Source organism: Ammospiza nelsoni, chromosome 6 (genome assembly GCF_027579445.1).
Source record: "Ammospiza nelsoni isolate bAmmNel1 chromosome 6, bAmmNel1.pri, whole genome shotgun sequence".
NCBI lineage: Eukaryota > Metazoa > Chordata > Aves > Passeriformes > Passerellidae > Ammospiza > Ammospiza nelsoni.
Window position 1 is genome coordinate 1,716,684 of NC_080638.1, and position 16,476 is coordinate 1,733,159.

Here is a 16,476-nt window from a genome sequence, read left to right on the forward strand (position 1 = left end):
GTTTTGGGGGATTGATGGTTATGACAAGTGTATCAAATTTCATGCTGGTGATAATCTTTTATGTTTCCTGGGAGAAGAGAAAATAGCACTTTTATCTTGTGCCCAGGAGTCACAGAGAGCAGGAATTGCAGGTACATGCCACACAGAGTTCTTAAATAAAAATGCACTGCAGAGCAGCACGTAGTGGAGATGGGCAAGGGGAGGAAAGTGGGAAAGGAGTGAGTCAAAAACTGTAGAGGAGCATTTATTGCATCTCCCCAGCTTTTATTCTAGTGCAGCACCACCACAGAGAGTTATGAATATGTATTTTATTCAGACCTGAGGTGTCTACGAAAAACATAGTCTGCTTGGTTTTTTCAAGGGATTTGTAACATTTTGGTTTTTCCTCCAGAATTCACTAATTTTGCAGAGATGATGCCTCGTGTAATTCTTGTTTCTGTGCTGTAAATGCTGAAAAATCAGAGGGTTCTGACTGGCTCCCCTGTAAGTCCTATTTAGGGGAAAAGTTAATCTTGTTGTATATACTTACAGCTTTACTCTGAAGTCCACTTTTAAAAAGAACCCAAACCAAACAGTTTCAAAAGCTGAAAGACAAGTTTTAAACCAGCAAAGCCACTTCTGTTTAGGAGCACTGTACTCACAAGAAATGTGTAGCATCTGATTCTGTCTTCCCTGGGACACACGTGAATTCCAGACCTGGAAGACAAACCCAAAGATTTCTATTTCATTTTGCTGCCTTTGCGAAAAAATAAAAACAAAGACAAACTGCACAGAAATCCCCATAACAAATCCAACCTTTTCTAAATTATTCTTAGTAATAAACAGGCTTGTGGGGAAGGCAGGAGCTTTGATGCAATCCTATGTGGGATTTTTGGCAAGTCACAGTGGGACAGATTTTGTAAGAGAGCCTAACTTCTGTGAAGACACCACAGTATGGGACTGCATTTTTAAGGGAGCTCAGCACCCAGTATGTTTGTTTGGAAGATCTGGCACTGATTGCTAGTACCAAGTGCTTGAAAATCTGTTCTGAGCTCCAAAAATCTGGCTCTGTGAGCATGATCCATGCCTCCTTCCAAACAATGCTATTAGTTCCCCTGAACTGAGGGGAGCAAACATGTGATTCTTTACTCCTGACTCTGATGGTAAATGAATTAATCAGATTTTCCTTTTTCCTGGTTTGTTTTATATGGCCTAGTTTCATGGTTATTTCTACTTGTGTGGTTTTTACAAGAAATGAGATACTCATAAACAGAATAATAATAATATAAAAGTGTGTTGCAAATGAATTGAAGTTTTGGGAAATAGGCTAGGTCTTGAATAAATGTGGATTCTTTTCTTCTTTTTTTCCAGGGTCAGGATTAAATGTGTGAGAAGGTATTTTTTGTTCAGACTCAGGTGTTTATTAGTTCTTATCTGCATTACAGTCTCACAAACTATGAGCTCTGCAGCACTTCACTCTAACAAACTAAAAATGGAGCTGTATCTCCCTCTCTACAAGGCCTTTTAAGGATAAACTGTCCAATTAAGAAATTACACCTAAATTACTTTTACTTTTAACCCAATAACCAACCACACAATGTGGACTTTTTTATCCAATTACACAAACCCACACAAACCCATGGAGAAGAAGGTGAAGGAGAAGGACCAGCCTCCACCCCAAAACCTCCATCTTGCTTTATATATATTACTATATTCTAAACCCTTAAACTCTAAGCTTTGATATCACACGCTTCTATTCAAACTGCACACCCACAATCCCAGTTCTGTCATTCCATTTTGGAAGCTTCTCCACAGCCTCAGGTGAAATGCAGTGTTCTCTTGGGGGTCAGTGCCTGCCAGCACAGAAATAAGTGCCACTGAAATACAGATGAATCAAATAAAGCCATAATTTAAAACCCACCATCCCCAGCAGTCTGGGGCTCTCAGGACATGGCTGGCAGGCATCCTGCACTCCCTGCTCACCTGCCAGGCTCCTGACCTGCATTAAAGCCTGGTGGGCACATCCAGGTGAATAACCCAGCAGTGCGGGTTCAGGCCCCCTTTGGAGCTGGTTTGACTGCCAGCAGCTGTGTAGCTGAGCCCTGCAGCAGGGACTCTGTGCTGTGCCATGGCTTTGGGTGCCATTCTGTGCATTTTGACCCTGTTGCACTGGGTGCTGGAGGAGCAGCCTCCATCCGTGTGCCGTGCCCAGCACGGAGATGCTCCCAGGCCTCGGGTGTTGCACTCTGTCACTGCTGGCTGGCTGCTTGTTGTGGGAGGAGGAAATGTGCTAATGAAGTCCTCTTTTTTGTTATTTCAGGAAACCTACCATATGAATATAAAATAGTGATTGCTGGGAATCATGAACTGACATTTGATAAGGAATTCATGGCAGACCTTGTTAAACAAGATTACTACCGCTTTCCCTCTGTGTCCAAATTGAAACCAGAGGACTTTGACAATGTTCAGTCACTCCTGACAAATAGTATTTACTTACAAGATTCAGAGGTAACAGTTAAAGGATTCCGAATATATGGTGCCCCGTGGTAAGTCTCAATTTCAACTTTCTTTGCTGTTTATTGCTTGAACCCCAGCAGGAATCATTCCTGCTGACCCTGCATGAAGCTGCTTTGTTGCATTACCCTGCAGAACAGAATCAGACCTAGCTGTAACCATTCTGACACAGTTGCTTTTATTTTTTTAATTTATTTTTCCTTTTCTTTTTTTGGGTAGATAATCTCTGTTTGGACATGTGTGTGAAATAAGACAAAAGGAACTTGTAACTATTTCTGTTCTGCCTGTTGAATGCACCTAAACTGTGGAGTCAATACTGACTCTGAGCTTGTGGATGAACTGTGGTGGAATTTTGGGATGCATTAGGGAAACTCCATTACATTCTATACCGCTGAGCTATTTATATCTGCTGTGCTAATAGATTAGTGTGGTGGCATTTAACACCCACACAGCATAAGGGCACAAAGCAGCAGGTGCTTTAAGCCTTATTTTTGAGCAGTTCTGGGCATTGTTTTCTTTTTGCTTGTGAAGCTGTGATAACAGAATTTCAAACCACTTTTGGTCTCGTTCCACCCATGTGTCAAGCATGTCATGAAGGAAAGATTGCTGCCCAGTTTTGTGCTAAGGAGATCCTGCCTTGTTTTTTCTACATGTCATTTAATTGTGATGCCTGACATCTTTCTCTGGAGCCTTGGGTAGCACTTGTTCTAAATTCTCATGCTGAGAACAGCCACAGTCCTCTCAGGCTTTACCAGAGACCTGAACTTGAGTGATGGTGATAATCACTCTGTTGCTTGGAATTCTCAATTGTCAGCAGCAGCACCGAGATGCTAATTTATGCACACCTATAAGAAGGGCTTGCTATGAGCTTATAACTTATTTTTGATGTCAGGCTTGCTTTAAGGGTGAAAGCAGGAGAGGGGTTGAACCAGGAAATGGGACAAACCTATAAATGCATTAGAAATTTTCCCCTTCAGCTCGTCTTTGTTGCCTTGGCCTGCATTCCTTGGTGGGTTGGTGTGGCACCACATGTGTTGATGCTTCTGATAGTGCTTTCTCCTGGTCCTGTTGTATGCATCAGTGCTGGCTGGAAAGCTGTGATCTAGCTCTGTATCTCACAGTCTTGACTTGAGCTGCTAATCTTTTAATTTAAGTCATAGCCTTTAGCTACTAGTTTAAATCAGCCTGACATTGCTTGGCTAAAAAAAGAGTAATGCTCTAAATCCTTGCAATATCAGCAAATTGGGAAAGATGGTCTTAATTCAGGTTAGGAATCATCTCCTGGAGACATTTCAAAGTAATTTTTTGTAATAGCAGCACAGAAGGCCTTGGGTAGTGAGGTGGGTTTGAGGGTGGCTGCAGGGTGAGGAGCTGGGGAAGATGAGGTTGGGGTTGTGTTCAGCTGCTTCTGTGTGTGTGCACCACACTTGGGAGGGCCTCTCCAGTGATTAGGGAGTGCAGGCATATTTCCAGATTTATTTGGATCAGATTTAATGAACTCAGCTTCCTGCAGCACGTCTGGAGAGGCCTGGAGAGCACAGGAGACAACTGTGTGATGCGCCTTTACATTTATATGTACTGGCAACTCATCATGTTCCTTTTTTTTCGTCTTTCCTTCCCAAATCTGTAATGGAAATCTGTCATCCTTTTGTCTCCAGCTGCATTTAGAAGTTCTTTCAATTTGCAGGTGTGCACACGGATTTAGAATGTTTGCTCTGGAATATTAAGGGACATCACATCAAGGCCCTGAGTGGTCCTAGCTGTAGTAAGTGAATGGCATGTGTCTCCTGACCTAGCCATGGAAGACAAACCTGAATTAATCTTTCCTATAATCCATTGATAGCTGGATTTTTCCCATTAGTGATGCATGATAAATGAAGCTAGATAGTGAGAAATTGACACTGAGCCCTAACCAAGTGAGGATTTCTCTGTCTTGATCTTCATTTGTGTTTAGCTGCCAAAAACTGTTGTCAAATTATGTCTTGAGCAGCTGTTGGTGTGGAGTTGAGGTTACCATTTTCAATTCAGCTTTTTAGATCAATCAGCCAGTCAGAAATGTGGTATTGTCCATGCATTTTCTCTCTCTCTCTCTTTTTTTTTTAATTTTAATAATGACAGTTTTTAGAAAATGTGAAAATTTTCTAGGTGTTTCTTTTGTGTTTTAGCCAGTCTTTCAGAGGAAGAAAAAGTCCCATCAGATATTAGTAAAATCTGCTCTAATTTTATTCTATGCCTGGAAACTGAGACAAAATGATCAGACAAGCATTTTACCACTTCTTAAATTTTTATGCCCTCTCCCCTCCAATCACATCTTGCTCTATTCCTATAAATCTTCAGATTACCCCAAAGGAGAGAATTTGTGGGATGTTGTGTATATTTACAGCCTCCTTACCCCAATTAATTCTGTCACAGAAATGGGGCACTGGTCATTAACCCAGAAGATATACCAACCTTGACAAGAAATAAGTTGGTATGTTCAATTTATGTGCAGTTTTGTAAGTATTTCCAGAGGGGTTGGGTGGGGGGAAATCTCATTTGCTGATAAAGCTACTGGTTTTAATTTAAAAAAGAGGGATCAAACCAAGAATAACAGATGTGATTCTGGAGGTTTGAGCCTGTCAGGGGTTTCTAAGAAGTAATTGCCAGAGTACTGGGAAGGCTGGCTATAATTCATCTATCTAGAAAATGTAAATTGCCAGCTCAGTGTAAATACAGAGAGGAGATATCAGTTCATATTCATTACATGCTATTACTCAGGGTACATCTAAAAGCTTTCTAAAGACCTGAGAGAATTCAAGTAGTGCCTCCTAACTTACAATTTAGCAGGATTTGTGAGTAAAAAAATAACTTACAATACATAGGAGCATTGGTGTGTGTTTGCAATTGGAATGTGCCGTGGTGCATAACAACAGCCTCTGAGGAGCAGAAAATTTGAATTTAGCCTGATAGTTCTGAGAGCATTAAATGGCATTAGCTGGAGGGAAGTTGAAAAGAAGAGTCTCAGCTCCTAAAAGAGAAAAGTGCAAGGGTGGGACATAAATCACATTCAGAGCTCTGCTCATTTTCTGAGGTGAAGAATGTAAGTGACATTTTCACACCTTAAATAGGAGATTCTTTGATGTACCTTGAAGGAACAAAATGGCTGAAGATTTTCCATTTGGTCTATAGATAACAATCCACAAAAACATTCCCCTCCTTTCTCTTCCTTCTGACTTTGCCCTATGAACCTGGCTTGTTTGCTGGGAAAATAATTGATAGTTTATGCAGTAAAAAATTCTGTGAGATTCCAGTGACAACGTTTCCTCCTTGGGAAATTCGAGATTGAGGTTTGCTATTAAACAGGATGGAAAATAAAACCAGTGATGGATTTATGAATTTTTAAATTTTCAAACTCCCTCTGTGAAGTAAACATGAGCATAACTCATGCTGATGTATCTGTGAAAGGGTAAGGAGACACAGTCTGTTTTTACTGCAGCTTTGGGTGCTGAATATGCATAAGTGGAATTAGTGTAAGTTTTACTTATATTCAAATGTTATTTTAAAATACGTGTTGGTTTTTTTTAAATTATATTTGAAATGGTTCATCCATGCTGAGGGCTGAATTTACCACAGTGTGCTGTAGACATTTGGATACAAATATTCTCACAGTGTGTGTTTTCTAATGAAGCTTTAAAAGCACTCAAACCACCAGAGGACTGCAGTTAACTGGAGACAGAATTTGTTTAAACCACATTTTGACAGAAACAATTGTTCAGGGAGAATATTTTTTGCTGGCTTATTTCATTCTGCTGATCAGCTCTATAACTTTTGTACGGTTTTGCCTATTTGAAAGAGAAAAGTAGTTGAAAAGGAAAAAGTGTTCTGCTGTACTTTGTGTGCATCGAAATTCGTGATTCTTACCTTTATGAAGAAGGAGGCAATAGGCTCCATAAACAGAATTTATGGATTTTAAATTCTGTTCTGCATAAGAATTTCACAGGAAATGCCAAAAGCTATAAGTGTAGGATAATCTAACAAAACAATCCTTTACATCATTTTTAGCTATGAAAGTGTGTGAGGAAATTCCACTCACAGAATGAGAAGTAAAGCTGGAGGTCTGGAACTTTCAGCCTATGTATTTGTTTAGATAACTAGAGATAGATTTATCTTATTGAAGGAAGAAATGTGTAATGTAAATAGATATAAATATATAAATAAATATCTACAATATTATATATATATATAAAAATATAAATATATAAAAATAATAAATGCACATTTATTTAGATAACTAGAGATAGATTTATCTTTTTGAAGCAAGAAATCTGTAGTGTAAATATATAAAAATGTAAATATATAAATAAATATTTACAATATAATATATATATTATATAAATATATAAAAATATTTATTATATATTATATAATATATATTATATACTATATAATGTATATTATATATTATACATTATATATTATATATTATACATTATATATTATATATTATATATTATATATTATATATTATATATTATATATTATATATTATATATACACGTATAAATATATATAAATAATGACTATATAAACTTTCAGCCTATGTATTTGTTTAGATAACTGGAGAGATATGTGTCTTTTTGAGGGAAGAAATGGGTAGTGTAAAAATATACAAATATGTAAATATGTAAATAAGTATCTACTATATTATATAATGTATATATTATATACATTATATATAATGTTTATAATATATATACACACATATAAATATATATATATAAATAATACATATATAGATTTTCAGCCTATATATTTGTTTAGATAACTGGAGATACATCTATCTTTTTGAAGGAAGAAAGGTGTAGTGTAAATATATAAATATATATATTAAATATATATACAATCTTATACCTATAACATATATTTATATGTATATATATATAAAAATTTATAGACTTTCAGCCTACATATTTGTTTAGATAACTGGCAAGATATGTATCTTTTTGAAGGAAGAAAGGTGTAGTGTAAATATACATAAATACATAATACATAATATATAATATATAAAACATATATATATATAATATATAGACAATAATTATATAGAGACTTTCAGTTTATATATTTAGATAACTGGAGATGCATCTATCTTTTTGAAGGAAGAAATGTGCAGTGTAAAAGCCAATTCTGTATAAATCAATGGATGTCAATGGTTAACAGAGTCAGCTTGTTGTGGATAACTGAAAAGCACCACAAACATAACAATGGCAATCAATTATTTAAATAATGCCTGAAATCAGCGATTTCCATCCCTGCGATGAACACGAATTCCCCCTGAGCGCAGGTGGGAGCGGAGCTCTGCCCTCCTGCAGGAGCAGCAGCGTTGTTCAGCAATATCCTGCGCCTTTGTCAGGCTGCAGCCTGCTCAGGTCTCGCGAACAGAAGCACAAAGCTGGCCTCCCAGTTGCTTTTAATGAATCCTAGTGGGTTTTTCCTATGTCCAAGAATTTGATCTGGAGGGTGATCCAGAGGTCAGGAACAAACGGCTCACTATCACTCACGTCTGCACAGCCAAGGCTTTCATTTGCTTTTTTTAGTAACTCCAGAGGAAGTGCCTGAACTCTTTTTTCAGAAGCAAAGTTTTAATTGGCATAGATAATGCAACCTTAAGAAAGCAGAGGCAGGATCAGCCATCTCCTTCAAAAATAACGTTTTGTGCAATCTTTTCTTTTCAGCCCGGTGTAAAATCTGGGGTTTCATCAAATGATTTTTACATCATTTAAAAATTATTTCTCTGACTCGGTTTCTTTCTCTGCTTCATTTGCAATGATATTTTAGTACAAGCAGCTCCAAGTTAGTACTTCTGCCTTGTTCTGATCAGTGTTTTCAGACTCTCTGTTTATCCTGTCAGAGAGGTGTCAGAGGGTTTTAATTTTTTTCCTTTCCAATTATAAGTTTTGTAATGCATCATGGGTTTTGCTGACAGTCTTCAAGTTCTTGAAATAGCAAGCAAATTAACAGCAGATATTGAGCGTGAGGACTGGAAAACCAATTGGCAACTCACATGATGGGATTCAGATACACTGATGGGTTGGATTGGATCTCATTTCTTTTATTTTCATGGTCTTAGCTGGCAATTAGGTCCTGTCTGAAAAAAAGAAGGGATAGAAATTGGGTTATTCAGCAAAAAAGTTCTTCTTTGCTGCTTAGTGGTGAGGAAGCCAGGGGAGACTGGACAAGGCTGTGTGTGTTGCACCAGTTTTTCAGGAATTCTGGTGTTTATGCAGTGGAAGTCAGCAACTGAGGGAATTATTGGCAAAGACTGAAGTCTCCTGTCTGTATGTTAAACAAACACAGCACCACTGCAGCGTGGCTGTGTTTAAAGGTGCAGGCTTCTGTTTCGTTTTTCTTGGCATTTCTCCTCCAGGTCTCTCGGTTTAGAATGGAAGAATGAATTCCCCCTGGTCTAGAATTGCAGAGGTTTGTTTACATTTTTTGCCTTGTTGGGAATGTGGCTGATTTTTCTTTGGTCTCCTTGATATCAGATTCGCTTCCAAGTAAAAAATTGTCCTGATTACTTTTAAAAGCTTTCTTTCTTTTTTTCTTCCTTTTTTCTTATTTTTTAAATAAAGAGTAGGATGTTTGGCATTTTAAATACACTCACTCATAGGTAATTTTTAATCCTGTGCCACAAACCTGCCCTATTTAATTCTTTGGACAGCTCTGCATCCTGGCACTGGGGCAGATCATGAAGTCTTGATCTTTTCTTCAGTCTTGACTTCAGCAGGAATAAGAGCTTTAGAGTATTCTTTACTAGTGTTAACAAATAAACTGTTCCTATTTGTGAGTGGAATTCTAGCCAGTTAAGCCACACATAAAATGATAGCTCTCCTAAATCTTTCCCTGGTGTGGAAACAGGGATTTGAATTCTTCCACAGCAGTACAGACAAATGATTGTGGAAATCTGCTCTGAGTCTCTAATTCTTGGAGTCCAAGAAAAAAGCAGAGAGGCAGAAGGAGCCAGAAGGAGTTTTGGTGTTGTAGTGCTCATTATTCATGGTGCCCTCCTCATTTGTAGGTTGAAGTATGGTTTGCTCAGCAAGGAGGACATTTTGGCAGACAAGCTGTGCTTATACTTGTAGTTTTGCTTTGGTCGGTGTGTTTTTAGTTGCCAGAATCAGTTTGCTTTCCTTTAGCTGAGCCCTGGAATAACACAGTGGTCACTGTGCAAGGAGCAGGCTGAAAGTATTCACAGCCAGCAAGGAGTTACCAAGAGCAGGAAACAGAATTCTGCAAAACTCCTGGCATTTTTAACTCTGGAGCATCAGGCTTTGTCTTGGGAAGGGGTTTGAAGCTCCTTAAAGAATGGGAGCTGGGAAAGAGGAGTTGTTAAGGCAAATCTGGAGATAGGCTGTTCTGTACAGGGCAGGACTCCTTGCAGTGTGTTGATGCTTGCTTGAAGGAATTCTCCTGCACTTCAGGACTCCTGCTTTTCCATTTCCCTTCACCTGCACGTGCCCCACAGCTCTCTGTGGTGGTGTGGTACAGAAGGGAAGGCAGACAAAGCTGAGAACACCATGCTGTTGAGGTTAACTGGAAAATTACCTCTCTCTAGGACAGCCACCTCCACGGCAGCAGAGTGCAGGAGTAAGAGAGGGGCTGCAGCTCTGACAAGCTGACACCAGGATGGATTTTGCATTGCGTGGCGCTCTTCAAGCCTCATTACTCTCATTGCTTCATTTCCGCTGTGCCCTGAGCAAGAAGGATTAGGGAGCAGGTGGATGCTCTGAGTGACAGGCAGAGGAGCCTGTGGGAGGATGTGTTGGGTCTGGCTGAGCTGGAGTTTGTTCCTCACAGCACTGCTTTGGGGGCTGGAAGGGTGCAAATAACACACCTGTGTTTGGCTACAGCATCAGCACTGCTGTCTCCAACACCCCTGCCCTCCATCAGGCTTGCAAATTTTGGAAATGAGCACAGCTGGAACACTGACCACAGGAATATTCCACACCACACGATGTCAGCTCAGATAGAAAAGCGAAGGAAAGTGGGGGGATGGTGTTTGATATTTGCGGTGTTTGCCTTCTGGAGCAAGCACTCCATGTGATGGAGCCTGGCTTCCTGGGGAGTGAAATGAATGAAATAAGGATGGAGGAGGTGACAGGGAGGAAGGTGGTTGGGTATGGGAAACAGATGCAATCTACAAGTGGTTTGTTTCACAGTTCATCTATTCAGGACAAACAGGAAAAATGTGGGAGAATGTACATTGCAGGTAGAGTTGACAATAAAGCTCATGTGATGTGACGGGGATAAAATGCAATGGAAACCGAGAAGCAATTACTTTTTATTTTTTTTAAATCCAAAAGCAAGTGACTAGATTTTGCAAGGGTAAGATCTCTCATGACTGTCTTTCAAATGATTTGGGTCATATTTATCTAATACTTATTGATCACAATGCTAACTTTACCCTGACATGTGTATAAAATGCTTTAAGTAATTCTCAGAAGCTATGAAATAAAGCAAAAATTGCACATGCACTTCAAATAAGAGACCACTGATTGTGAATCTGAGCAGAGACATAAAGGTCAAGAGTGACAACTGCATTCATCAGATTTTCATGAGAATCTGTTCAGTGGAATAGATCTGGCACCTCATTTCAGAAGTGGTCAACACTCATGGATTCAGTAGAAAATCAATGAGACCCGTGGGTATTTATAACCACCCCTACAAGGTTTAGGTGCTGGTCTGGATTATGGTTTGTGTGCCTGTAAAATGTGAGGGTTGCTGACATTTCTAACACAGCCACTTTGACAAAGGGAATAATGCTTGCCAGGAAGTGATCTCGTGATGATTTGAAATCATCTGACGCGTCTGCCATTGTATTTATTTTGCAAGTAGTGCAAGCACTTGGGTTTTGTATCTGCAGATGTGCCATCCTGTCTGTCCTCTCCTCCTGGAGAGCCCTCACCTCCAGGTTTGCTCCTTCAGCAGCATCTGTAGGATGGGTAGAGCTTGCAGGAAGGCTCTGGTCCTTCAGAAAGCCAGTTTATTTTTGTGCACCTGTGAATCAATGTGAATCACTGACAAAAGCTGATATTTGCAGCTGCTAACTGTATTAATCTCTTGAGTCAGGTTTGTTGTTATTTATAGTTGTGTATCGCCTCCAGTTTTACATAAAGTGAGCTTTATGTAAGAGGGAAGGCTTTCTTTCAGTCTCCTTCTCCTGGCACAGATTTTAATGCATCTTGTTTTCAAAAGTGGCAATGTAATAAATTTCAAGAAAGGTGTTCTCTTTAACACTTCCCTTGGTGCTCCATCTGGGCTGCTTGGGACACTTCCATGGCCTGCACTGCAAGAAAAAGGAGAAAGGCAACCTGAGTTGCTAGTCTGAAAGCTGTAAGTGTTCTCATTTTTAATATGGAATGCTCTAAAATACTGTTATGGCTCCCTCAATTATGTTTTTCAGATTTTAGCAAGCTTGGCTCCTTCTTCTCTGGATGAATATAACATAAGTTTCATGTTTCTTGAGAAACCTGCAGAGTGCCATTTTAAGGAATATTGTCTTCCACTGCCTAACCTGCAGATCTTTTTTATAAATTCCTGGATTTATAGGGTTCAAGAGCTGACATTGCTGCATGTATAGAGGTGGAACATTTGGGACAGCTTGGAAAATGACAGAGCAAACCAAGTATGGATCACTCTGCACAGCTCTTGCAGGGCCAGATGGGGTGTGGGGCATCTCTGCTGGGCTGCAGCATCTGCTCCCATATTGCAGGGCTTGTGCAACAGTTCCTCACGTGCCAGGATTGCATTTCTGACCCACAGATGCACAGCTGAAAAGTGTAACTGCTACCAACTTAATTCACCTAATAGCAGCCTAGAAATCCAAGTGAAGTGAAAGAGTGAGAGGAAGGTGTGATTTGTTTCACAGGAAAAAAGAGAACAAACACCTGTTATGTCATTGTTTTGTGGATTTGGGAAGAAGGGAAGAAAGAAAGAAAGAAAGAAAGAAAGAAAGAAAGAAAGAAAGAAAGAAAGAAAGAAAGAAAGAAAGAAAGAAAGAAAGAAAGAAAGAAAGAAAGAAAGAAAGAAAGAAAGAAAGAAAGAAAGAAAGAAAGAAAGAAAGAAAGAAAGAAAGAAAGAAAGAAAGAAAGAAGAAAGAAGAAAGAAAGAAAGAAAGAAAGAAAGAAAGAAAGAAAGAAAGAAAGAAAGAAAGAAAGAAAGAAAGAAAGAAAGAAGAAAGAAAGAAAGAAAGAAAGAAAGAAAGAAAGAAAGAAAGAAAGAAAGAAAGAAAGAAAGAAAGAAAGAAAGAAAGAAAGAAAGAAAGAAAGGAAAGAAAGAAAGAAAGGAAAGAAAGAAAGAAAGGAAAGAAAGAAAGAAAGAAAGAAAGAAAGAAAGAAAGAGAGAGAGAGAGAGAGAGAGAGAAGGAAGGAAGGAAGGAAGGAAGGGAAAGATTGCAATTTTATACATATCAAATTATTAATTAAATATAATATTGTAATTGTTTTTATATATTTATAGATAAATATATATATAGATAAAATATATATTTAATTAATTGTATATAATATATATTTACTATATATAAAATTCTTAATTATATATTTATTATATTAATTATATATTATACATGTCATATATTATAATATATGCAATAAATATGTAATATGTATTTATGATATATATTTAATAATTATATATTTCTATTATATATAATTAGTGTATATTATATACATACATATATAGAGATAGATATATACTTTATATTTATATATATTTAATAAATATTTATTTTATAAATTTAATAATTATATATACTATATATTATATGCATACATACATAGATATAGACATATATACATACATGTAGAGAGATATTTAAATATATATGCATATATAGAGAGATATAGATATAGATATAGATATAGATAGATATAGATATAGATATAGATATAGATAGATATAGATATAGATATAGATATAGATATAGATATAGATATAGATATAGATATAGATATAGATATAGATATAGATAGATATAGATAGATGATATAGATATAGATATAGATATAGATATAGATATAGATATAGATATAGATATAGATATAGATATAGATATAGATATAGATATAGATATAGATATAGATAGATTTGGGGGCATCCACAGCCTGATGGTTCATCTGGAAATGAGCTGTTCTAGCACACAGCAGCAAGACCTTGCTGTAAGGATGAGCTGATGATTACTAGCAGTCAATCTGCCTAGAATGTACACCTTTTCTTATTTATATTCCAGTCCTGTAACCTTCCCTATTCTCTTGTGCTTTTGTCCTATTAATCTACAAAACAGGGCTTGACTTGTGATTAGTCCTCAGAGGTTGTTTCTATTAATCAGGCTGCAAAACAAGTCTGCTTGGATGTTCTGGTGCAAGTGCTTAATGTGCTTTCCTCATCAGCCCAGAGCACAGAGCTGCTGGGCCTGTCTCAAATGGCTCTGAAATCAGGGAGGTGTCTGCTGCACTTTCTTTGTGTTTACATCTTGATTGTGTGGCTGCTGGAGGGGGAAAATAGAGGGAAATAATTGCAATCCTACAGAAAATGGCATAAATAAGTGACGTTTGTGGCTCTGTGTTGCAGTCCTGTCACAGCAGAGCCACTGCTTTACCTGTGTTTTGGATGTGAGTTATAAGTGTGAGAATTAAAATTCAAACTTTGCTCACAGGTGGGACTAAGCTTTAAACTCTTGGTTGAATTTGAGGGAGAAGTCTATCCCCATAACATTCAGTGGGTCATTTAAGAGAATGTGTATTTGTCTGCAATAGGTAGAAAGCCAGAGAGATTTTTTGTGAAAGAGACATATATTTTTAAATATATTTGTTTATACATATTTAATTACGTATATATATCATATATTTAACAAGTTTTCTATATATATTTATATAGATATATGTATACATATGTATGTATATATATATGTGTATATATACATATATACATATATCTATATATATAACCAGTTTTGTAATATATATAATATATATATTTATATATAAATATATATAATTATATATAATATATATGATATATATAATACAATTATATATATGTATATAAATGTATATGTATGTATATATGTATTTGTATGTATGTATATATATGTGTATATATGTGTATATATATACATATATACATATATCTATATATATAACCAGTTTTGTAATATATATAATATATATATTTATATATAAATATATATATAAATATGTTAAATATATGATATATATAATACAATTTTTTATATATATATATATGTATATATATGTATATGTAACAAAAGAGTACTCTGAGAGCTGGTTTAATACCAAAAAAAACCCCAAAAACCAACCTCAAACTGAACTGTTTGTAACACTTGAATTATTAGAACTTACCATAAAACTTGAACAATAAACAGCATGTGTAGTGAGAAACTAATCTAGTTTCATTGTAGAAGAAACTGCTAACTATAAAAATGTAATGATTTATTCTTATAATTAAATGCATTGTTTCTTGCCTTTAGGAGGAAAGCACATATTTTAAAATGTACCCAAAGAAACAAACCAGATCGCTAGTTCTTTTTTTTTTTTTTTTTCTATTTCTTTCCTTTGGCTTTATTCATTTATTTTTTAAGTTTTTGTGATGTTGATGATGTACCCCTTAGCCAGCTCAATAAAGTTCCCAAAGGAGATTGTCACAGCAGGGCAAGAGAAGGGGCTCCTAAACCAGTTTGTAACAGCAAGGCAGGAGGAGGGATTCCCAAACCACTGTTTTTCACAGCAGGGCAAGACAGAGGGTTCCCAAAGGAATTTTTTAACAGCAGGGCAGGATAAGGGTTCCCAAACCATTTTTTGTCACAGCAGGACAGGAGTAGGGTTCCCAAACCAGATTTTCCACAGCAGGGTGGGGGAAGAGCTCCCAAATGAGATTTTTCACAGCAGGGCAGGAGAAGGGGTTCCTAAACCAGGTATTTTACAGCAGGGCAGGAGAAGGGATTCCCAAACCATTTTTTGTCACAGCAGGGCAGGAGAAGGGGTTCCTAAATCTGAGTTTTTCAGAGCAGGGCAGGAGAAGGGTTTCCAAACCAGGCTTTTTCCCAGTAGGGCAGCAAGAGTTCCCAAAGGAGATCATCACTGCAGGGCAGGAGAAGAAGGGGTTCCTAAACCAAATTTGTCACAGCAGGGCAAGAGAATGGGTTCCTAAATCAGGTTTTTTTCGCAGCAGGGCAGGAGAACGATTTCCAAAGGAATTTTTCCACAGCAGGGCAGGAGAAGGGGCTCCTAAACCACTTTTTTTTTTTTCAGAGCAGGACAGGGGAAGGGACACCCAAATGAGCTGTGCCTTGTGAACTCCTCCTGGCCAGTCTTTGCTGGGACATGGAGTTGGCATTTTGGTGTGCCACCCCCTTCTCCTCGTGGCAAACCCCAGGTGCTGCAGAGGGCTGCCCTCCCAAAGGGGACACAGAGCAAAGCCCTTTTTCAGAGGTTTTAGTCACCTAAAGCAGTAAATTGGAGAGTTTGTACTGCCCAAGGTGACTCATCCCAATTCTAGCCATGGTTAAATAGGACTTTTTTCAAAGCCACCACTCTGAAATTTTACATATACTGTTCTTATTAGGAATAGAGAAGAAATAGGTGCTCTAACGTGGTTTTCTGTAGTCAAATTCCTTTTGGTAATTTCATTTTCACTAGCTATTTCTACCTTTTTTTTTTTTCTTTTTTCTCCTTACTTCTTTTTTTCCCCCCTCCTTACCATTTGCCCAGTTATCAGAGAAATCAGTCTTCCTGCACTGATTCATTTCGACCAGAGTCTGCAAGGCACAGGGAATCAAATTAACTAATATTTTACTTTTGCATGTGATTAATGCTAATGCTTACAGAGAAGAAAATACTTTGCTCTGATTTAATTTTTATTCTCCAGTTGAATCCCAGAGATTTAATTTTGCAGAGGGTTGTCTCTCTGCTTATTGTCTCTTAA

General features: G+C 37.4%; 1 protein-coding gene across 2 annotated transcripts in view; it reads left to right on the forward strand.

Moving 5' to 3' along the window:
• MPPED2 (metallophosphoesterase domain containing 2) overlaps positions 1-16,476 on the forward strand; it is a 126,508-nt gene that overhangs the window by 66,323 nt on the left and 43,709 nt on the right. For both annotated transcript variants that reach the window (XM_059474632.1, XM_059474631.1), the window contains one exon: positions 2,300-2,525. In XM_059474632.1, the coding sequence (XP_059330615.1) occupies positions 2,300-2,525 (226 nt within the window). The remainder of the gene's footprint in view (positions 1-2,299; positions 2,526-16,476) is intronic.